Source organism: Corapipo altera, unplaced genomic scaffold (genome assembly GCF_003945725.1).
Source record: "Corapipo altera isolate COAL_440 unplaced genomic scaffold, ASM394572v1 271, whole genome shotgun sequence".
Lineage (NCBI taxonomy): Eukaryota > Metazoa > Chordata > Aves > Passeriformes > Pipridae > Corapipo > Corapipo altera.
The window spans coordinates 2,087,970-2,111,921 of record NW_020884935.1 but is presented as its reverse complement, the minus strand read 5'-3'; the positions used below and the strand labels follow the sequence as shown (position 1 = coordinate 2,111,921).

The 23,952-nt window shown below is 43.8% G+C and overlaps 1 protein-coding gene across 1 annotated transcript in view; it reads right to left on the bottom strand.

Moving 5' to 3' along the window:
* The window catches only part of MED13 (mediator complex subunit 13), a 53,723-nt gene that overhangs the window by 11,749 nt on the left and 18,022 nt on the right, over positions 1-23,952 (bottom strand). Inside the window, exons 4-17 of the mRNA XM_027660258.1 lie at positions 17,234-17,379; positions 16,018-16,215; positions 14,946-15,140; positions 13,954-14,116; positions 13,540-13,650; positions 10,962-11,645; positions 7,884-8,100; positions 6,938-7,022; positions 6,371-6,492; positions 5,196-5,286; positions 4,805-5,019; positions 4,177-4,373; positions 2,097-3,013; positions 526-693 (exon numbers count right to left, since the gene is read on the bottom strand). Coding sequence (XP_027516059.1) covers positions 526-693; positions 2,097-3,013; positions 4,177-4,373; positions 4,805-5,019; positions 5,196-5,286; positions 6,371-6,492; positions 6,938-7,022; positions 7,884-8,100; positions 10,962-11,645; positions 13,540-13,650; positions 13,954-14,116; positions 14,946-15,140; positions 16,018-16,215; positions 17,234-17,379 — 3,509 coding nt within the window. The remainder of the gene's footprint in view (positions 1-525; positions 694-2,096; positions 3,014-4,176; positions 4,374-4,804; positions 5,020-5,195; positions 5,287-6,370; positions 6,493-6,937; positions 7,023-7,883; positions 8,101-10,961; positions 11,646-13,539; positions 13,651-13,953; positions 14,117-14,945; positions 15,141-16,017; positions 16,216-17,233; positions 17,380-23,952) is intronic.

Genomic DNA, 23,952 nt, shown 5'->3' with positions numbered 1-23,952 from the left:
CAAAATTCACCTTTATCTGGAAATGTGCACCACGTGTTGGCCACTCCAAATATTTATCGAGACAACACGCTGGATATCCTCAGATCTTGACCAGTCCTGAAGCTACTGAGCAATAAACCACACCTTTTCAAGCATTTCAAACTCAGTATTTTTAACTACTCTCTTTTTAGGGTAATTAAAAGGGGGTAAATCTTTTGAATGAAAGAATTTTGAGTAAAAAAACGCTGAGCAGTTACTCAGTTTTTAACATTAAAACCACCTCTGGATGAAGTGTCAGGTGTGTACAAACAGTGCAAGCCAAGTTGTAAATTTTATATGCACATCTTTAATTCATTGCCTGTTTTAAGGAATATAAATATTTTGTGTTTTTCCAAAGAGAAGAATTCTCCCCTGTCTAATAGCTCTCGTTAGTGCAAAGAAAGGTCAAGTGCTGTTTAGAATTCCAATAGGTTGAGCAGCACCCCAGCCACTGGGCCTTGGTTGGATGGAGCGGTGGGAGCAGACAGAATTCCATGGATTTGTTACCGTAGGAGCCTCTCCCAGCCATCTTGTGGAACTGCTGCCACGTGAGGGGTCCCTGCACCCCCCAGGACCGGACCGTTCGCTTCTTCTGGATGGCGTCCTGGAGAACGGGCTGGAGCGAGAGGAGCATCCGCAGGATGTCCTGGGAACACTGCATGCTCACATCCACCACTGCAGGGACAACAACATCATCAGGGGCTACTGCAACAGCAGGGCACAGCACAGCTCCCCACAAACAGCCCAGACCCCCCAAATTAGGGACAGAATCGAGATTTTAAACCACACCGAAAGGCTGTGATACCTGAAGTTCAGCACACCCTCATTTACAGCTCTCCCTCTTCCCCTCTCAGCCACTTCAAAAAATCCACCTGTATTTTTTGTATTTTTTTTTTCCTCTGGAGTTTTTCCCACTGAAAGGCTAAAATAAATCTTATGAGCTAAAATAAAGCAAAACCCCCTAAAATAAAACAAATAACCAAACCAACCAACCAACCAACAACAACAATCCCAAACAAGTTGTGGAATCCTTAAATCCCGGCTTTCCCTCCCAACAAAGGCGGGTTTGCAGACTGCCACCCAGTGCTCACTGCAGAGAAGGCCAGAGAAGCCTCCAGCAGCCTCAGCCCATTTCATCGTGTGCCACCTCTGGGCCATTTAGGGTACAGGGTTTTAGAAGAGAAATCTGACACAAAATTTGGTGCGGCTACAATTTGCAAGCCTTCTGTTTCCAAGTATCCCTACAGCTTTTTATCCCAAACCCCAAGGTCACAGCAACACCGAGTCTTCTCCTGGGTGCCTGAAAACACCAATTTATTCCCAGCCTGGGCTTTCCAAGTGAATCCCCCAGGGATCCACATGAACCTGGCTGTTCTGTCAGCACTCCTCATCTCATCACCAATGTGAACTGCAGCTCCCTGGGATCCAGAACTTTACCTTTCACCCCTAACCCTGTGGAGTTGCTACTTGAAAATACTGTTAGAAGTATGCAAGTACACACAACAAAGGGCATTCCTTGAGAAAGACCCTAGAAGGAAAAATCCAAGGATCTCTGGCAGATCCAACACACAGTGAAGGCTACAATAATGCTTTTTTTTGTCAGACATGCTGTTAACCCACTGCATCCTCCCCCTTAAAGAAGTGGGAATGCCAAGTGAATCAGAGCAGTTTAATTCTACCAGAGTGGCCTTGACAATACAGGCACCACTTGAACCTCTCCACTTCCTACAGGCGTCATTCCAGAGCCTCTGTAGAGCCAGGAGCTGCTTTAGAGGATAAACCCAGGGAAGTGCTGTGGACAGTGACAATGGTCTGATGTTACACTTCACACATATATCGGGAATTTATACCTGATGGCAGCCAAGGCCTTACTCTGCTTGGTGTGTGAGCACAGAAGGTAAAAGGACTGGTTATTCTGAACAGAAGTTTGCACAGACATGCAGGTGGCAAACACAGCCTTAAGCATCCAATATTCACAAAGGAAAACCACAAAAAAGGATCCTCGAAAAAAAAAGAAAGAAAAAGAAAACACAAAAAAACAGGTGGACAAGTAGAAAATAAGCTGTTTCAATACCTACCATTTCTTTTTGACCAGTGGTGCAAGCAAGTAGTTTTCACAAGTGCTTCATCAACTTTCCCTCCTGACATATTGTCCATGAACTGCCGTCCATGTTCCAAGGCCAAGTAGCAGTCATTGCAACAATCCCTTTCTTCCACACGTACCACGCTGGGGACGGCCCCGACTTTGGGAATGGAGTCTTGATCTGCTGCACCAAAGGGGGAGAACAAGTTGGTGCATTGATCCTGCAGCAACAGTATCAACTCATCGGGCAGCTTCTCGGGCTCCTTCAGCCCCCCGCTGCCGTGCTCGATGGCCGTGGCCCGGAGAGCCTCGAAGCGTTTTTCCGCCTCTTTGCCGCACTCCGTGTTCCGCCCCAGGATGTCCAACTCATCCTCCAGGAACAGCCCAGAGCTGTTGCCAAATTTTCTGTTCATGACAGCGCTGAAGCCACAGGTACACCTGTACTGGGCCTCCTGCGTGGGGTCGGGGATGTAAACTCCAACATCAGCACCTTTGATGTTCATGTTGCAGACGCAGATGCAGCAGCTGTCGAAGTTGCAGTCCTTGAAGAGGTTCATGACGGACTCGGAGAGGATGAGGTTCACGTACAGGCTGTGTGCCTCTGGGATGGAAGGCACGGTGGCAGGTTCCACGGAGTTCAGGGGCCTGCAGGTGGACGGGGTGGAAGCCGGGGAGTACAGGTCCGAGTTCTCGTACTTCACCGAGCCCTGGGCGCTCGCCGGCCCTCCGGCCCCGCGCGGCGTCCGCGGAGTCCTGGGTGTCCTGGGAGTCGGGAAGCGAGGGGTGGAGGGAGAAGGGAGGATCCCGGCGCCGCTGTTGCTGGGAGGGGCACTGCTGGGGGGCATCCCAAACGGAGTATGGGTCTGGGGGGTGTAGGCAGGGCCGTACTCCTGGTCCAGAGTGCTCCCGTCACTGCCAGGGCCACAGGGAGAAGGAAAGGCTTTAATGCACAACATACTGGGTTTGAAGTCGAAGACTTAAGATTTCTAAAGAAGGACCTTCCTAATTAATATTTGCTTTTTTAAGATAGTCTTTCATAATCCACAGCAAGATTTTTCACTCCCTAAGGAACTTCAAGAGCATTTGTCCTAAATGACTTTGCAGGACTCCCACTGACAGCACTGTTAAAGAATCTTTCCCTGCCTCCTCTCATCTTTTCCTTTGCACAAAGCTCCCAGGAAACAAGTGTGGCCAGAATAAATTATAAATTCTGTGGTTGTATGGAGTCTAAAGGACACCTCTTTTATTCATGTTTTATTTACATGTGTGTTGACACACACTGAGAAAATACAGCAGCTCTATCAATAGTAAATTCAGCTGAATCCACAAGGAAAGTATCACCTGGAAATGTTTAACATTTTCTTTCCTAAGCAGCCGAGTATCTCCTAAGACCTATAAGGCTAATGAGAGCTGGAAACATTGTTTATGAATGACCTTAACAGAAGAAATATTAGTATTTAATCCAGGATTTAATATTCCTATAATTTTATCAATTATCCTTGCTGCCTAATCCATTTATACCAGCAACTAATGCAGAAGAGAAAAAGGAATGAACATTTCCCTCAAGAAGAGCTGCCAGCAAGACCCTCCCTACCCACTGCAGGGCACAGGAGTGCCCCTGAAATGCTGAGTCCAGACACAGTCACACTGGGCACAGCTTCCAACCAGAGGGAATGTTTTCCAAATCCCAGCACAGCTGAGAGTGCTGCTACTTTAGAAAATAATTTAAGAAACAGCAGCACCACCTACCAAGCCCTTGTACTACACCACCACAAAAACAAAGCCCCAAGTTTACATTTATCTTGATTGTTTACCATCTTCATTACTTATTAAACCTGGCCTTGCACCATTAAGCTTCCCCAAGAAACCTTTAAAGGAATAAAATGCATGTACAGTTAAGAAGCTATTTGGGAAGAATCTCTTCCAGCAGGTTTAACCATAAGGATCCTTCTAAAAACCCTTGTCTTTAGTTGTACGAACACAGTGTATCTACAAACACTTCTCATTACCGATTTCCAAAATAAATATTATTTGGAAATAACATCCCAAAGCTTAAAACCCTTCACAGGTCATACCCATCTTTGATGAATGGCATGGCAGGGCCTGGAGGGAGCAGATCCAGCTTTCCCACAGCCCAGCTCTGGCGGTAAATGCATTCCTCCGGCAGTTTGATGGGAGGGAGACACTGGCTGGGAAGCGTCTTCAGGGGTGCAAACATGGAACATCCCACTAAAGCTTGACAGTTCTCAGGTTTATAGACATAAGAATAATCCTGGAAGTGAGATATGGGAAAGCATTAGTGTGGGAATTAGATCAGTTCAGCAACTGAAATGCTTCTCCATAAAATGTGACTGAGTTCAAGCAGTGGCTCTTTCCCACTAAACCCTGACATTGCTGTAGGACAAAGCTGAGATGTGTGCACACAATATTGACACCCACGGGTTCCAAAAAGCAATATATCAACACAAACAACAGGGAATGCAGTGACCGAAATGCACTTCTACAGTTTACTAATGGTTCCTTAGGTCTTACTCGCCCTTGAAGTTTAAGGGGTCAAAGACTATAAACTACTTACTCCAAAGTGTATTAACTTCCCTGGTATAAAGCAAGTTACAAATTGTACTTAGTTTCCCAGCATTCCTATTCAGATTTAAGCAATGAACTGCACAATAAATCATTATCAGGACTATCAGCACTACCCACCTTTATTTCAGCAGGTTTGGGGCTGCAGAAACCCTCGTCCACTTCAATCCTGAACTGAGCTCCCACAGTGGAGCTGTTCCCTTCAAGTACTGTTCCTCCAAGTGTAGTGTCCATGCTGCCATACTCCTTATTGTTCATGTTCATGGGAGAAAACCCCATAATGTGCTGTTCCAATGAAGGTGGAGTTGGATACATCTTATGGAGATCTGCAGTGCCTAATTTCAGATCAGAAGTTGACTTTAGAGCATGGAAACATTCCCAAGTGTTCCCTGTATCTCAAAATTCCAGAAGGGTAAATGAAGGGTACATTTCCAAATTCCCACAACATATTAGAGTGCAATGTTTAGAGCTAGCATTCTCTTTAGGAAAAAACCCCACAAATAAAGCTTACTTATGCATGACAGTGGGTCCAGATTTCCTGTTTTTGCCTCTTTGCAGTTGGATTTGTCGTCAGCACCGTTCACTGTCCGTTTGGATCCAGGCTAAGAGAGAAGGATTGGAATTAAATCACTTCAGACATTAACACTGTTCATGTTTCCTGCTAACAGGAAATTTCACAGCTGAGACTTTGTATAATATTTGGAAAAATTGAAATAAATCAGGAGCCCAGTGCCAGAGGTTGGGGTTACACTTAATGCTGGTCACCCAAAGAACACTCTCCCATAAAGTCCCAGTGCCATTAAAGTGAAAGACCAGTTATAAAATAACCCTCAGCACATTAACAGACACCAAAAAAAGCTAAATAGGGCTGCCCACAGTCCCACAAAATGCTCCCAGAGCCATAACATCACTGGTGTTACCACAGGAACAGGAGCAGAAGAGACAGAGAAACACAAATCCTAGAACACGAGATACAGGGAAGAAAAACTTGAAATTAAAAGAATGAGCTATATTTTATCATGTTTACAGAATATGAGAGTCTTCTTGTTTAAGAGCAAATACACTTCCTTTACATACTGATGACCTTTGATGGCTTTAAGATCCTTCAGCCCTTACTCAGCTGCAGCTCCCATTAAAGTTGATGGGCATTTTGTCTGGGTAAGGGGATTTGGGATTAAGCACAGAGCAAAGCACAGTTCAGAAAAGACAACTGATTACAAACAGTATTGAAATAGAAACTAGAAAGATAATGGATTCAGAGCCATCAGAGACTGCAAGAGAAACTGTTCCAAGATAATAACTGCTGCAGTGAAGCAGCTTATTTGGCACAATGTCCACAGATTTAAATGCCTTTTCTCTTTCAGAAGTTGCTGTTTTGTTTCACTATTACCTTGATTAACCAGTTAAACAGATCAGGAAAGAGAGTACTAGGACCTGCTGAATCTGTAAAATCGTAACTACAGGTATATTCAAGCAGCATGTACTGTGTGGATTGTAAGGAAATAAGATCAAAAGGTTGTTTGCATCAAAAATGTGACTGTGTGAGTCAAGGAGAACAGAATGTCTGCCACCGAGAGCCACAGCACTTGTTTACACCCATGTTTTGCAACCTCTGCTACAAATGCCAGGAAAGAAAAAAAGGAAATCAAAACCCCAAAGCACAAAAAGACAAGACTTGTTCCTTACTGTGAGTTCATCTTCATCTGAGTTGAAGAGATTGTCCAGGTCTGTGTAGGACACCACCAGGTCTGTCTCGTGGAACAGGCTGGTCGATGCCGTGCGGGCGTGGGCAGCGATTCGTTGGGCATCTGAGAGGCACAAACATTGCAAACATCACACACATCACACACCACTGGCAACAAATCTGCATTAAAAACTTCACTAAAGAACTATTTCCACAGCTGGAGGGAAAAGGAAACAAAAGGGAGTAGTATATCCATGGTTCCACTCATCCATCTTACACACAGGTGAGAGCCCTTCATTTTATAACATTTCGATTTTAGACTTTGTTCTTTTAGATTTTTAGTTTTAGATTTTTAGTTCTTAGTTTGCAGCACACCAGTATCTCATTCATTAATGAGAAAAATAAAACCACATTTATTTGCAAGATGCAACAAAGAAGTGTTCCAAGCAGGCTGAAGGGGCAAGGGAAATACAAAGCATAAAACTTAGCAGCCTGTTGGAATTTATTGGTTATTCAAGGTATCATTAATAGAGTACAATCAAAAGAGAGAGAAGAAAAAGCCTCTTTACCTTGCTTGACAGAAGGACTAAACAGAGACATTGCATCCTCTCCTTCATGGGATAAAACTGTAACACTGGATGTTCCATCCTCAGCCTGTTAAAAAAGGAGAGGAAAGTTGGCTTAAATTATTTGGTGGGGTGGGAGGTGTTTTATCTCCCTGGGGGAATTCTGTACCTATGGAAGTATCAGGTTGTCCCTCCCCTGAGAGCTCTGGGGGCACTCTGGGGGTCTGGCAGTGGGACTGGCTCAGGGAGAACAAAGCTTGGGGTACAGACAGCAAAGGGCTCGTGTTGGGATGAATTTAAAAAGCAAGTTGTGGATTCTCACCACAACACCTGTGAAAAACACTTGATATCAAATGCACAGTAACTACACCAGTTACTGAGTGAACCCCCTGGTGCCAGCAGGGCATCCCCACACAACCAGGCTTAATGAGCAAATTATTTCATGTACAAGCTCCCAAGCAGTTGGATTTTCCCCTTTCCTGGAGGGTGCACTTTTGCTCTCAGTACAAGTCTGGTGTAGCTGTGCTAAAGTGCAAAAAACCAAATAAAAATTGCAATTCACTGTCCAGGCAACGAGTCAGGGTTCACCTCACCTACCCCCAAACCTTTCCACTCCTGAGCAAAGCACTTGCCTTGTTCTTCCCCTCTCCCCAAGCACCTGCCAGCACCTATTTCCACAGGAAAGCCACTGAGCCAGAGTGATGCTTGTTGTGCTGCAGCAATGTTCTCCCAGTGCCACCCACAAACCCTGCTGCAGTGGCACCACCAGTTTGTCACCAAAACTGCAGGGGCAGTTGCACACATGCTGCTTGATTTCACTGATCATTTCTGCTGGGATATCATATTTTTGAATTTACCCCTCAGAAAACAGGGAAGGTTTTAAATCCTTGCTGCCTAAGGCAATTTGGGTTAATCTCATCACTGGTTGGATCCTCACTCTTTTACTCACCTTATGTTTCTTCCCAGCCTCCCTCTCAATGTTCTGCCTCTCCTTTTTACTGTCAGGAAACAGGAATTCCACATCACCATCCACAAAGGCATAAGGATCAATCTCAGGCTCCTGGTCAGCCTCTGTTGCTACAGCTGCCAGGAATTGGTTTTTACTCTGATACTGTTGCACCAGTTCATCTGAAACCTTCAAAGGTTTCCTACATTGCACCATTAATCTGAGCAGAAGGAAAGGAAAAATCACAAAGGAATTATTTCTCATTTATTACATGGAATTATTTCTGCTATCACACAGCAACTTCATCATCCCTTCCCACTTCCTTCCTTCCCACCCCAGCCTCAGAGAACTTTTTGGGCTAAAGATGAAGTCATTAGTGCTTTAATATCAGCTCCTTGCACACGTCAGACACAGCCCTGTGATTCATCCTGCCCAGCTCTCCTCCAGCACTGTCAATTCACATAAAGATCAGCAATTTATCCCGGGTCAGAGCTGTCATTTATTATAAAGTACAAGTGTATTAAACTATCCACATCCACCCAGAGAAGCTCAGCAGGCTACAGAATTACTCAGTGCCATTCCCAAAAAGAGCCCGAGCAACAACAACCACAACTAAAGCACACAAGTGTCCCTGTGTTTAGTGACATTTATATCACTCAGATCGATACAAAGGAAGCTTCCAGCACTCCAGTACCTAATTTACTAATGAGAATAAGAAAACCACATTTGCCTTCATCAGCATTTTTCTTTTCTTAACAATCTGAGCCAAAACTCGAGTTGGTAAATACACAGAAATTCATTCTTTCTCTCAAGAGTATTAGTTTTACAAATATAACATTGCACCAGGAAGAAGAGATATTGGCAAGCAGAAAGCTGTTGTGATTAGGAGCATGGTTATTAGGAGCATGATTATTTCCTGCACATCCCTGTCAGCTACAGGGTGTGAGAAAGAACATGGGAACAGTTTTACTTTGTCACAGACCCTTCCTAGAAATTGGTTTTCCAGAAAAAAAAAAATCCTTCAGGGCCAGCAGCAGTGGCAAATCCATCCATGCTGCTCATCCACCCTCAATAAAACCTTTTTTTTCCTCCTAAATCTTGCAAAAATTGCCATCAGAAAAGAAAAAAAAAAAGGGGCAAAATCAAGATGGAAACTACTTTCCAGCAACGGGAATTAAACACCTGGAAAAGTACATTGTGAAGGCTTTCCAGGATTTTTGATCACCACAGAGGAAGGGAACAGCCAGATATTCTGGGGGGGAAAAACTCTGATAAGTTCTTAAATTAAACTGGGAGCCACACAAGGAAAGACCATGTCTTGAACAGCAAAAAACAAACAAAAAAAAAGGAAATATCTGGTTGGCTGATGTGAATTCCAGGCAAAAAGCAAAACAAAAAGCACTAAAAATCCTATAAAGCACATCTTGAAAGAGCTGAGACAGGCACCAGCCAATCTAAACTTGAAACAGGGAACACAAGGGATGGTTACCAAGTGTGAGCACAGAGCTGCAATAAATACAACACCTTTACTGCCCCTCCCAGCTCCCCTCCACAGCCACTCCTCCTGCTGCCACCAGTGGGACAGAAAATCAGCTCCAAGTTTCTGCCTGCTGAGGAGCTGCTTCAACTCTTCTACCACAAACTAAACACACTAAATCCTAAAATAAAAACCCTCAGTAATTGATGCTGATCACAGGAAGAGTCTCCTTTCACCTGAACAGGGATAAAAAATGTGGAGCAGAAATCAGCAGCAGCTGCAAAAATCAGACAGAGGCAGCTCTGGGTGCACTTTGACTTCCTCAGTCATGGAATTCCTCAATTCCTAAGCCCAAATTTGTCACCTCTGCATCCAAGTCCCAGCCCTGGGAAGCTCAGACTCCTGTTAACAGCCCTGTCAGCACCTGGTGCTTCCCACTGCCCCCATTTTCCAGGAAGGGGAAGATGGGAGACAGGGAATCTCTTACTCAGGACAACAGCAAAGGAGACACAACCCCAAAGGTTCTGCCCCAGGCTTTTGGGTCTCATGGTCTGGGGGTTTTGGTGGTGGTAGCTTGGGGTTTTGGGGAGCTTTTCTTGTTTTTCCAGTTAAAGAAAACCCAAGTTCATTCATTCTGCAGTAAAACAGCTCAAATATAAGTTACAACACTAAAACCATCAGTGTTACTCTTTTCCTCCATTGCCCTTAAACTCCATAATTTATTAAATCTTAGCATCAAAAAAGGGTGACCAGTTCCTTTGTCCTGATTCAAACAGCAGCAGAGCAGAACCTTTTACAAGCTGGTGCTCAAAAACACTAATTTTCAGGAATAAATTCTATTTATTCAACAAAAACCTATTTTTAAATAGTTATGGACTACATATACTTTATTTCATGACAACATTAGCTCATGTTAGGACAAAATAAATAAAGAAATGTTCTCCTGTCCTAATGAACAAGGGTTTCCTACACCATCTGAGGCCCAAGAGCAGTTCACAGCAGACACACAGACACTTGTTTTCCTTGAATAACCTCAAATCCTGAAGCCTTTTGCACAACACAGAGAATGTACCATGTGCAAGAACATCAGTTTGTGTTGCTTATTTCAAGTAGAAATTTCTGATATTAGAAAAGAATTGCTGCCTATATTAAAGTTAAATTCTGCCAGGAAACCAGAGGAGCTTCCTCAGTGTCCATTCAAACACCATTTAAACATCATTTAAACACTGAGTGAAATCAAGAGCAGAACTGAGGGAGAAGAAACTTCCCCAGGATATCTGCAGCTGACACCATCCAAGTCTTCTCCAAATAATGAAGAAAGCAAATCCTAAAATGAGAAAGCTGCTTCTTTTTGTGTCCCAAACAGGCATAATTTGGCCACGGATTAATTTTACAATATAAAAATAAATGTCACTGGGATCTGCTAAATCAGAGTCGAAATGAGAAAAAGCTGGAATCTTGCTACAGATCTGGTGTTCACATCTCACAAGGATTATCCTGTATTCAGAGTTATACTCCCACATTAAACACTGAGAAACTCCTGCCTTTGGCCTTTCCCTTGCCTCCCTTCCCGGGTTGGTACTCCAGGATCAAGCACTACTTACTCTGTAACTGATGTTACATTTTCCTGTCCAGCAGGTATTACTGGATCATCTCTCAACTTATCATTTGGAAGCTGGGGCGGCAAGAACTCCACGTCCTTTTTCTTTGGAACTTTATAATACTTCCAAGTGGCATCAGCTTCGTCCTCCTCCAAGTTGACGGCGGTACCGACGTACACGGTGGGCTCCATGACCTCGGGGAAGGGAGCCGGGAAAGGCTGGGACAAGCCATCCAGCCTGTCCTCCATGGCCTTGCTGGGCACCAGGGGGTCCGGGGTTGGCATCTGGTAGAAGTGTTGGCTCTGGGGGGTGGAGGGGGCTTTGGGCACCCCCTCGTCGACGCCGTCGCAGGGGTGGGGGCTGAGCGGGGGGGGCTGTGGGGAGCTGGCCAGGTCGGGGTTGTGCAGCTGAGGGGTCTTTGCTACATCGGTGCTCCTGATGGTGGAGAACCTCACTTGGCTGTCCGGGGCGGCCATCACCAGCCTCTGGCTGGCCGAGTCTGCCTCCATGGCGACGTCATCGCCGAGGGACACGCGGTGGTGGAAGGGAGTCAGGGGGCGTTTCTGGGGCTTGTCCCCTTTGTCCTGCTTCTCGTTGGCCTTGTGCTTCGGGGCCGCCGGCGGCTGCGGGCCCGCGGGTGGGGCCTGGCCCTGCTGACCTGAACTCCTCGCTTTGAGATTTTTGTGCCTGCAGAATTAACACAGAGGGGGAAAAGACTTCACGTTAATCTTTCAAATATGTGCCCTGTGCTCATTTTCACCAGACAAGAAGCTGCTTCTGAGCCACGGAACAAGCCTGGAACTGAAGCGACCCTGCCTCTTCCCAGCCATCACCCAAGTGACTTGAGCAGCATTGCAAGGGTTCAGAACACCATTTAAAAAAAACTATAAAATCTGTGCTGTGAGCCAAACACACACAGAATCCTCAAAATGAAGACAGCATTTTCTAACTGCTTTAACAGAAATAGATTGTCACATGAGCACGTCGTCGCTTTTAACTCCTGCCAGCGCTGATGAATCAGTGGAACAACACAGGAATCAGTGAATGGCTTCTGGAATTCAAGCACCAGTAGTGCTGCCCAAGCCTCAGTGGGTTAAGGAGCAGGGAATTAACATCAAGAACCACGAAGCTCAGTCCTACAAAAGCTATTTTGAAGCCTTTGTAGCCGTTTGTCGACAAATTTAGCGAGTGTGGGAAAAAGAAAACCTCAGTGTCTCAGCTGCATTAATACAGTTGAGTTTGTACACTGCACAACACCTCATCTGCAAGTTCAAGGTGCTAACCTTCTGGACCATCTGACAGAACGAGGCACATGAAATAAAGGAAGCCAGAACGAAATGTTTGTGCCTGGGCTCTTGAACTGCACATCCAGGATATTCTTTGCCACTCTTCCATTATCAAAGTTAAGCAGCACTTGTATTGAAAAAACAGGATTAGGCAGGGATAAAAAGGTAAGAGGTATCAAAATCTATTTTTACTTTAAACTCTCGTACACATCCACATGTTTTTCACCACTCAGGATTCAAAACACAGGGAACAATAAGGGGGTTTAAGTCTCTGCAGTTTCTTTTAGGCAATTGCATATTTCTTACACACACCCCAACTAGTTAATTGATTTTTTTTTCTCTTAACTAGTGCTATTGTAGCTAAATTCTCCTTTATCAGAGTATTTAATCCTCCCCCACATCCCAGCTCTTCTCAGGACACAAGTATTTCCACAGAACTTAAACCAACCATTCAACAGAAGAGGAAAAAAATGCATTTCTTGCAAAATGCCACATCCTCCAGATATGATTTTTTGTCTTTTAGGATACCAATATCCATTGCAAGGCAATCAGTGTAACATTTAAATCAGAGAAAGCATTTAAACCTTTTGCAGCACTTCAGTCACCCAAAGATCAGTATGTGCTCTAAGTACAGAAATGGAGAATTCACCCAAATGAATGTTCCCATTTATTGAAGCATCCCCATTAACAGTCTGTGGCATTGCATTAGCAGGCTCCAAAGGAAAGCAATAACAAAATCTGAAAGTTAAATTCAGGGTTTCCCCCTGGGTTTTGATCCCTTTTTTGCCCCCTTTAGTGGCATCTGCTCCCAGACAAGCAGTTCCCCATCCAGACCCCCATGGAACAGCCAGGCAGGTCTGAGGTTCTGAGTCATATTCATCCAGACACAACCAGCCTCCTCTTGATTACCAGCTTTCTCCCATCAAGGCTAATTAACCCTCTAGAAAAGGTGCTTAAATCCTAAATAAACAGGCATTCCCTTTCCATTGCAGCCTGAGAAAGTTGCCTATGAGGTAGTTATTGCCCATGTCCATAAGGAATTCCAGCCCAGGACTCAGGAATTGTCCCTGCACTGGCAGCTCCGACGATTCACTGGAATCAAAGCCCTGCATTAACTCACCGGGCAGAGCTTCAAGACCTACAATGACATTTAGGAGAGGAGATACAAATTTTGTTACAGCTTTCCTACAAGCAGCTACTGCTTAATTACTCCTGGAGGAGTGATCAGGAGCCCTCTCCTGAGCACTTCAATCTCCTGGAACATCTCTGGGCTGCAGCTCTGCCAAGTCCTGTACCTTGAACAATTGCAATTTGTCCTCTGCGTGGCTTCAACAAAATCCCAGGATGCCACCTTGTCAGCTGTCTCCTCCTCACACAAGCCATTTGATGTAGCAGAATACTTCCTCCTAGGATTCAATACCAGGAGAGTTATTTGGGATCAACATATGTTCTTTTCTTATCTTCTGGCAAAGCTCAAGAGCGCTTTTGTGACACAGGACTCAGCAAAGAAATGATAAATGGCCTTTTACTGACATCTTGAACTGAGAACTAAATAAATCATTCCTAAATAGTCAGGGAAAAATTAACTCCTTTAAAATGGTTTATTATAAGAGTAAAGCACCTTCTGGAGCATCTTTAACAGAGCTACTTTCTGCAAGGAACACACAGGACACTCGAGGTATTTTTAGTTTCACGGGGTGAGTACATACTTGTTCTGTGCTCTGTTCATGTTGCACTCCTGCCAAACTCTGTCCACCACTTGGTTGGCCAACTTCCTGGGGATTTTACCACCATGGTGGCTGGTACTGTCAGAGATAAATCCATCTGAAACCGAGGAGAACTTCACCCATTTCTGGGCAGATTGAGGATCAACTGAAAACAGCAGCAGAGGAACAGCTTTAGGCAATGGGGCAAAGCCCTCACAGCCACTGTTGCTCCAGTTCAGTCAGCACAGGGAGAAAAGTATCTTCTTGTCTCAATGTTAGGAAATAAAAACACATAGAAAATTTAGGAGTAGTAGCAGATTATTATAACTAAGAAAAATGGCACCATGTATGTTTATAAGTGTGCTGGCTGCTCTTTATTTTTGAATGAACTATTGACCTGAAAAAGGAAATAACTTGAGCAAAACCAAACACTATTATTTAAAAAAGGGTCAAACTCAGGTAACAGAAGAGCTTGGGGGAAAAAAGAAATAAAACCTCTTCTGCACAATAAAATATATTTATATAAGTCACCTGAAACTATCCCTGAGTTAAAGCAGTTTCCCATAAGCATCACTCACACCCAGGACAGAGGGCACTCAGCCTTCCTGGAAACTCAGCTACAAGGAATCTTCCTTGGGCTGTGAAAAAAGCTGAAAATATCACCTTGCTCCCCAAAGATTCAGTGCACAAGGTTTCTAAAGCTATGGCAGAACACAGACATGAACATAAACAAACACAGAGGGGAAAAATCCCAAAATTTGCCCCCAGCAATCTGAAGGACTGGGTAACCACAGCAGGCACAGCAGCAGTCCTGGTGTCAGCACCTTACAGGAGTTTGAGTTCACAGCTGGACAATACAAACTGGGTTTACTACAAGAAACTTTGGGCTAAAGAAATGTGGGTTTTTACAACAAGTTGCAGTGAGAACAGCTGGATCCTGCCTGGACAGTGCTGGGCTGGAAGGAGGAGCCCTCGGGCAGGAGGTCACTCTGTACCTGTCTGAACCTCCTCCGGGGACGTCGGCGGGGTCAGAGTCACCGAGGACATGGCAGGGTCTCTGGTGGCAGCAGGCACTTGGTGGACACCCAAGCAAGTGGTTGAGCAGTGGGGTGCCCCCACAGTGCTGGGGGCAGGGATGTCTGTCTGAGGGACCAGCACGAAGCACGCCGGGTACACCATCCTCACCCCAGCTGCAAACGGAACGTGGGACGGTTATTTACCAAAAGCTCACACTTCAAATCATCAAATGCATCATTTTAGCAGCCACTCCTAAGTTTAGGTACCCTTCTCTACCTACTGAAGCATTTCTGCTTGGACAAAACTTGTGTTAGCACCCTCATCATTACTTTATGATTTGTTTTATGCAGAAGATTTGGGTGAATGAATAAAAAGGGCTTTGTGCACACGGGCAGAGACAGCCCTGGCAGGGACATGCTGCTACCATTTTGTTTTATAAAGGCTGAAAACACAATTTTTAGTATCATTTAACACTGACAACATTCCCATCAGCACAAGGGTCTCCAGCCACCAGTGCAGCACCTTCAGAGAAAGGATTGCATCAGTTGGCAAATCAAAGGTCAACAGCCCTTGGCAGAGAACAAAACTGCTGCGTGCAGGGCTGGGATTTTAGGAACAGCAGCACATAAAGGCAGTGCCTGAGTACATCAAGTTCTCCAGGACTGTGGGTTTGAAGCCATTCCTGAGAGGCACATCTGTTCTGTTTGAATTTGCACCGGCTTTGGAACAGGACAACTTGCCTTTGATGCAGCTCAGATGTCAACAGGGAGAGTCCAGGCGTTTTTTATTCTCTTAATTATTCATTTAAAAAAACATCTTGTCTCTCAGGGCACATAAGAAAAAGACCTGCTGCTAACGGGTCTGCAAAATCCACTTCAAATAATAATAACTCATCTTAGAGAGTCCTGAGCATCAAACAGAAAAGCAAACCCCAACAGCCACTGCAAAGGGTTGCAAAAAGAATAAAATGGGGCCACTTTTGCACTCAGAACTTTGCAGACCTAATCAGCCAGTTTATTTCAGTAATTAAAAGGTAATCTGAGTACTCACCAACAAGGACTTCAACAGCAGCTAAAGAATCATCCTCCCAGTCCATTTCTTCCTGCTTTTCCTCAGATCCCTCCTTCAAGTTGGATGTGACAGGATAGAATTGTTTCCATTCCCCAATAAGCTTTTTTGTGGATGAATCAGAAAGCTTGAAGGACTGCCCTGTGAGTGTGCCATTCAACCCAAAGGGGCTCAGGATTACTAGAAGGTAAATCAAAACACACTGGAGATTATAAATCCAAACACACCAGAGGTTTTATCTGCCCAAAATTCACTCTGCCCCTCTGAAACAGCAGCACTGTTATTCCAGCCACACCACATAAACAACTGCCAAAATGCAGCCTAATCATGTTTTACTTTTAGCAATAGATACACATGGTTAAATTTATATGCACTGTGAGAACTGAGGTAACACAGTAAGAATTACAAATCAGTCTATTCAAACAAGCAACAGGTAGGTTTTCCTCTTGGCTTGTGAGGAGTCTCAGACACTGGTGGGATAAAGAAACACTTCCAAATTCTGGTACAGTTAAGGTGTTTCCTCATCCTTTCAATTCAGCTTGTTACAACAACAGAGTGTGCTCAGGGAATCATCTGGGTCATGTTTAGTCTTGTCCATATTAGGGAAGCAGAGTTAAGATGCATTCAAAAAAAAAAAAAGGCAAGTTTGGCCACTGAGCATTAATAACTGGGGGTGGTGTGTGCTCCTGCAGGGGACTGATTTCCACAGCAGCACCAGGGGCTGAGACAGGCAAGGATCAAACATCCCTCTAACCAGACTCAGGCTCAGAACTCCTCTGTCCTGCAGAGCATAACCTGCATCTGCTGGTGGAAGCACAGGGACTTACAGGTAAGGAAGAGCCAGAGAGGAAAAAGGGGAAGGGGAGTGAACAGGTGAAGTGTGTTGAGTTAGAAAGGCATTTCCACAAGAGGGGTTGATGGAGGGATGTGGGGGTTACAAAGCATGCTGAAAAAGCACAGTATTTAAGTCACCAATAGGACAGCCCTTGGAAATCGAGTTTATTGTGTGGTGAAGACAAATTCCTTGATTATATGCCAAGAGATGAACATGCAAATGACCCACGTGCAGGAAGAGCCAGGACACATCACCCACAGGTAAAGCTTTGCTCCCACTGCCAGTCTCTGCCACAGATCCTCACTCTGAGCCACTCCAAGGAGTAATTAATGTGGAACACTGAGCCCTGGCTGCACAACCCACCTTGGAAGGGGCTGTTGGACTGCTGGGCCAGCGTGAGGTGCTCCTCACTGAGCAGGTACACGGGCTGGTGCTGGCTGATCTCCACACTCGTGCACACATTGCTGTCCCCGTGCAGGAAGAAGGTGAAGGAGCAGGACAAGTGCTCACTGGGAGAGAAAAGAAGGTATAAGTATTAAATATAAAACTTCAAATAAGTTGATGTCTTTTTCTTTACATTTATTTAAAATTCCCACAACTATTTCTGATCATTGATTATTCGTAATGAGGTCGTATCCAGGTCCTCCTGTCAGAGGTGGACTAAACAGGATTTAATATCAGACTTATTAAAAAGCCAAAAAGAAGGGTAACAGCTTTGAGAAGTGGGTTTGGTTTGTTATTTAAATTGAATCTTATCCTCAGGTTCCTGTAGCCAACCAAGTCACTAAAAATGAAATCCCATACCTGCACACGAAAGGGAAGATACAATCAATAAAATAAAAAAAAAAGAAAACAACAAAGCTCCAGACATTGTTAATTAAAGTCATTAAAGCAAGTGTCAATGTTTAATACCAGATGCTCTCCTGACAATGCCTCTCATGGTTCAGTTTTAGGGGAAAAAAGCTTGTACAGCAAAACCCACCCCAACATTTCTTCTTCACTCAACTCTGCATTAAATGCTGTTTTCCTTGTGCTGGTGAACACCTTCCCAAGAATTCCCAGTTTTTGCAGCCCTGTTCATGTTGTTGTGTTACCAAACTACAGCTGACTCCCCCCCAGGGACAACTGGCACAACATTTTACCCATCAATTCAGTGGTTTATGTGACATATATTTTACCAATTTTAATTAGAGGGCAGGAAGAAAGGAAGGCAAACCCAAGCAGATGCCACAGAAGCAGGACACCTTCATATCAAGTTCCAGCTGAAAAATCCTTTTCCCCCCTTTTTAAAGAAGCTGTCCAGGTAACATTCCTCAGTTATCTTGGCTACAAGTTATCCCAAGTGTGTGCCAGGCTGACACAGTCCCCCAGGAGAAGAGCAGATGTTGAAAAGCAGATGCTGCTGCTCATGTTGGACATTAAATCAGGTCCAACATCATGGCCAGAGAAGGACCAAAGTCAAGGAGAACCTGAAAAGCACTTCTTAAACTACTGGACAGAAAATAAATCCTCCTGTGGAAGGAGGGGAGCAGCAAACACTGCTCAGGCTCAGGGAAAAAAGGGATCCAGTCAAGGGAAGCACTAAATTAAGCCAGTCAAAACAGCAGATACATGTGGGGTTTGTGTGGTCCAAGGGAAAGACACTCCAGGAAGTACTGTATCCTAACAAAGAATGCAACTCCACTGTCTCCCCAAAAATACAACCCCATCACCCCACGCTCAGGAGGGTGTGCAGGCCCTCTGGCCTCATGGAACACTTGAGTTCCTTGGTCTCCAGCAGAACAGAAAGAATTCCTGGGACAGACAAACAGCTCCAGGGCAGGAAGGACCAGGCACTGACCAACCCTAAAAAACACAACCCCCACAGCTGCACTCCTGGGTACATTTATAGGGTCATTCCCAAGACCTTTCCCAGAGGATGATGGTGGGATGATAAAGAGTAAGGGGAAAAAAAGCTTCTGGTGTTGGCACAGTCAGAGAAATCCATGAAAAGGGACATGGATCAGGGCACTGAGTCTCACCCCAGAGAGCTGCACAGTCACCACAGTGAGGAGAGTGGGCACAGTGAGAAACCCCCAGCTCTGCCAACCAGCAGATGGAAAACTGAGGATCAGAAAACTGAGGATCAGAAAACTGAGGATCAGAACCAGCTCGGGGCTGAGAGAACCCCCAAACTGTTCCTGCAGGGACATGAAGGACAGCAGGGTTTGATTGCAGCCCCTCAGAGCAGGACAGCAGTGACCTCCCCAGGGAGCTGCTGGTTTGGGTTTTAGGAACAAAAAGGGCAGGAGGCAGCTGAGTGAATTATCACCATTCAGTCACTCAGAAGTCCCTGCAGCGCTCAGGATTCCCAGGAAAGGTAGTTTCCAAAAGGAGGTGGGGATGGAGAGGAGCATCTTGTTGATGATTTTAAATTCACGTGGCCAGGACACACCACTAAACTCCTGTATGGAAATCTGATTAAACTTTAATCCTTAGGCAAATGGTGGAAGACTGATTTTCCAATTGAATTTTATTTTAAAAACCATATTGGATGGTTTAAGGGGAAAGAGTTGGTGGTGTCTCATTCTGAGTGACAGACAACAATTCAGAAGCTCAGGATAAGTGAGACAGAATTTAAAAATAAAAGCACATATTCTTTAAATACACTTTAAATGCAATAAAGCTACATCTCCTGTAAACACCCCATTGTTACCCAGATAAAGGTCAGCATAATCTGATGGAATTCAGATAAACTGAGACAAAGAGAGCCATCAGCATGACAACAGGAGCATTTCAATTCATCCCACTGCAAAACCAGTCCTAAAGAGCAGCAAGGAAAACTCAAGGTCACCATGCAAAAGCCAACCCCAAAAATACAACCAAAAAAACCCCCACCCCAAATTAAAACCCTTTTCTTCCCCAACTCAGCAGGGGAGAAGTTTCCAACAAAATAGCACAGTAAGAAAAGGAGAGCTGCAAACACTCTGCTCCCGTGGCAGGGAGGGCACCATCCACTGGGCTACAATTCAACCTGGAAAACCCAAATATTACCAACTTTGCACTAATTCTGGTTATAAATTGAAGTGTGAACAGCAGAGCAATGCACAGCACCGGGGAGGGTTTCTTTAAGTACTTTCAGAGGTGCAGCAAAGTCCCTTTATGGAAAGAGGGTAAGGTTGTTTCACAGGAGAAATACAGAATAAATGTGGGGCTGTCCCTAAACTCAGCCTAAGGGAGACCCGGGAACTAATTTGTTTTAAACTAAAGCTTGACATGGAAGCCAAACTAACACTTCATGGACTCAAACACAGCTTTGAGTTCCTTTGGAGCTGGTCGTGCTCAGAAACTGGTTCTTCCCACTGAACATCATCCCTGCAGGTGCATGGGAAATAATCACAAGAAATGAAGAATGCCATTTAAATAACAAAGATTATCAATACACAACGAAGGTCTTTGCAGGGGCTGGAGAAAAGGGGGAATAGAAAGAACCAGAGCTCTGTAAGGTACTGGATGTCCCCACAGCCACTGGTTTATGGGCTCAGCAAGAAACTCTGTCACCAAGAATGCTTTTAATTTTTTTTAAATTAATACACTTGTACATTCTCTTTGTGCAAAATGCTGCTTCAACCTCAGCTTAGGAGGGATATTCCAAACCTTACCATAACCTATTTAAAAAATAATTCTAATTTTATATATATATCTATACATCTCGATATCTCCACCATTTCTCCAAGTCTTTCTCTAATCTTCTCAATAATTCACCTCACAGCCAAAAAATTCTAATCAAGGAAAAAAAAAAAAAATCCACCTCCTTGTGACTTTGGGGTAAATAGGCAAATTATCTGTGCAATTCAGCCCAGGACACAGTAACAGAACAGGTTGGTGGTTTCCTGTTCACCCCATTTCTATTTGCAGCCTATTTTAGGTGCCTCAGATCACTGAGAATTTGTGCAGAGCATCTGAGGACTGAAATGTAAAAGAAAAATACCTCCACCTCAACACTTTGAAAGGTAAGTGTGCATGAACAGAGAGTCAGTGACATCCTTATAGTGCAGAAACAGCAATAAAATAAAATAATTGCTTGTTTTAAAGTTAGCATTGACAACCTCCCCCTTTTTTGTACTTTTACAATTACCATCATCTATTGTTGCACGTATTTTAGCAGAAAATACTGAAAACAAAATCCTAATTCTCAAAAAAAAAAAATCTCTTTTTCTTGTCTGACCCTGAATAGGAAGTTGCTCCATTAATATTTCATTGAAGTCCTAATCACAGAACTGAAACATCAATAATCCCATTTCCACCTGATCTCAGAATACAGATGTTATCAAGTATCATCAGAACAAACTGAATTTTCATCTGAACACACCAGAATGAGTTCCAATACTGAAAACAACTTTAAAAGCAAATAAAAAATAAAACAGCAAAGAGACAGTCCTTGGGAATAATGTTATTTGAAGCAACATTCAGTCCTCATCTACACTCCATTAAAATACATTTGTATAAATCCATTTGATTCCCCCTGCTCCCTCTTCCCTCTAATCAGACAAAACAAAGATTTTTAGGTTCAGAGACAAAGGATTATTATTTTATGGAGGGGAAAAAAACAAACCCAGAAGCTGCTGTGGAAAATTTCAATACAATTTCTACTCCAACCTTTGCAAGAAAACCTGAAGGGTAGGAGGGGAAACCACACTCCAATTCCCGGGCACAGGAGGGTTTGCACATCTCCATTAGCAAACCTGAAATGTTCTTGATAAAAAGGTCATTAGGCCGGGGTTTAGTCTCCACATTAGTCCCGACGATGTCGGGCTTTAGATCTTCAAAGTGCTTCCCAAACATTGGCTGCACGAGGAGCTCCCTAATCCCCACTCAGGGCACACTCCAAACCCCCCCTGGCTCAAAAGTCACAGACTGACCCCATTTTAGTTCCAAATAAAAGACCCTGCAGCGCATTTAATAGTAAATTTAAAATAAACAAATAAATAAAGCACCCAGATGTTTCAACTGAGCGAGAAGATGTTTGTTTGTTTGTTTTATGTAATTCCTATCTTCTGTTTTCCTGGATTGTCTTTGTAAGCTGCTCCTGAGCCAAAGCACTGCTGGCCTTACCAAAATATTGACCAAATCCTTGTAAACGACACAATTGTGCCATTCCCTGAGGGAGGAAAAGGGACAGTGCAAGGAAGAACTTCTGTCCCAGCTCTGATCCCAACATCTCCCTTGGAATGGGGCAGAACAGACTTTGTTTGGGAGCACAAACACATCAGCTACACTTGGAAGGCTCTAATTAATTAATTATTATGCATCATTATTTCAGTCTGTTCTAAAATGATTGCCTGAAATTGGTAGGTGTTGGCCAGCACCCAGAATCCTTGGGGCATCTGCACCAAAAAAAAATCAATATATCAGGACTGGCTGACAGGAATTTCAGCACAGCTCCCAAGTGCTGCATCCCAGTGCCCACGGAGAACATCTCCAAAGGGTTGTCCTTCACCACACTGGTCCTTAAATGAATTCCAAGGATCAAAGAAGCTCCTTTTTAAAACAGTAAGTTCTTCTACAGCAAAACCTTCTACAGTAAATTCTTGGTCTTACAAGTAAATATGTTCTCTTTGAATTAAAAATGTAAATATGGAAAAGGTTTAAGGTGATGCAAACCCCACAGAGCCCTAAGACCCCTCCTGTTCAGTTATTTGATTATTAACTTTTCCCTTTAACCAGGTGGAGATCCAGCACTGGAAGGAATCAGCACAGGTGAGGGGCTTGCTCAGAACCCTTTTTTGGGACAATCCAGCCCTTCCAGGTGCAGCTGGAACACCTCAGAGCATTAAAGAGGAGCAGCTTCTCCACCACCCCCTTCACACCTTTGCTGCTCCAAAACCCCATCCTGGGTTAAACATCTCCAACTCCCACCCACCACAATCCTGAATTACCCAACCCCACAAACTTAATTCTGACTACAAAGGAGCAGGAAATTAAAGATTCATTTGCTGTAATCAGCAAAATATAAGTAAAACACCAAAATTAGATTGTTATATTAACACACCTCCAACAATAATTGCCAGGGAAAATATTCGAGTTTTCTTGATTTAAGAAATGAAAGAGGAAAAAAAAAACACACAAGGCAAGCACATAAATTGTTTAATTATGAAATACTTCAGAAGGGTTTTTTTTGTTTTGTTTTAGTTATTTTGAGTGGGTTATTCTGCCTTTTAAGTACTGAGGGAAATAGAGGATGAGACACATCAGGTCCTCATTCTCTATATATTATAAATGTATATATCTCATATATATGACTGTGACAAAGAGATGGAGCAGCAAACACCCCTCTAACATTCCCAGGAACTCCCCATGGCCAGGGAGGGAAATACAGCACAAAGCTGGTTGGGATGGGAACACAAAGCAACAGCAAAGGAGAAAAAACTTCCAGTTCAAAGCACATCACTAATGATTCCTGTCAAAAGGCTCTCCAGCCCAGCTGGGGATGTTTGGATTTTATTTGGACCAGAGAGTTAAAAATATGTATTTATTCCAGAAGCAAACTGTGTGCACTAAAACAAATATAAATGTAGCAAGTGACCTGTATTGCAGAATAAGCCACAGTCACCCTGGACTTCCATATTTTTAAATTAAACTTCATTATTAATGAGCTTCACCCCAATAAAAACAAAGCTGAAACAAAAAAATTTATTTGTGTACACACTAAAACTCTAAGACACTAAGAAGCAGCAAACTGATTTGTTCAGAATGCAGCAAGTTTATATATATACACATACAAATATATATATGTGTGTGTATATAACACAAAAGGTTTGTATTTCTCCAGACACGATTATAAACAATCCCACAAAAAGTTTGCTCCTGTTCCTGTATTTCAGGACTTAAATGAGACTAATAAACCTGTCACCTTATACTGTAGCATCCTTAATTTGAGGCTGCAAATCTCAATGATCTGAAGTTGAGCTTTCCCAGAGAAATATCCCTGTGCCATAGAGGATTAGGATCCAGAACAGATTTAGGGAATGGGGAATACTCAGACATTGCTGTGTTTCAAAGCCAGTGTAACAGCTTTCCATGTATTGCTCTTTCCCATCCTG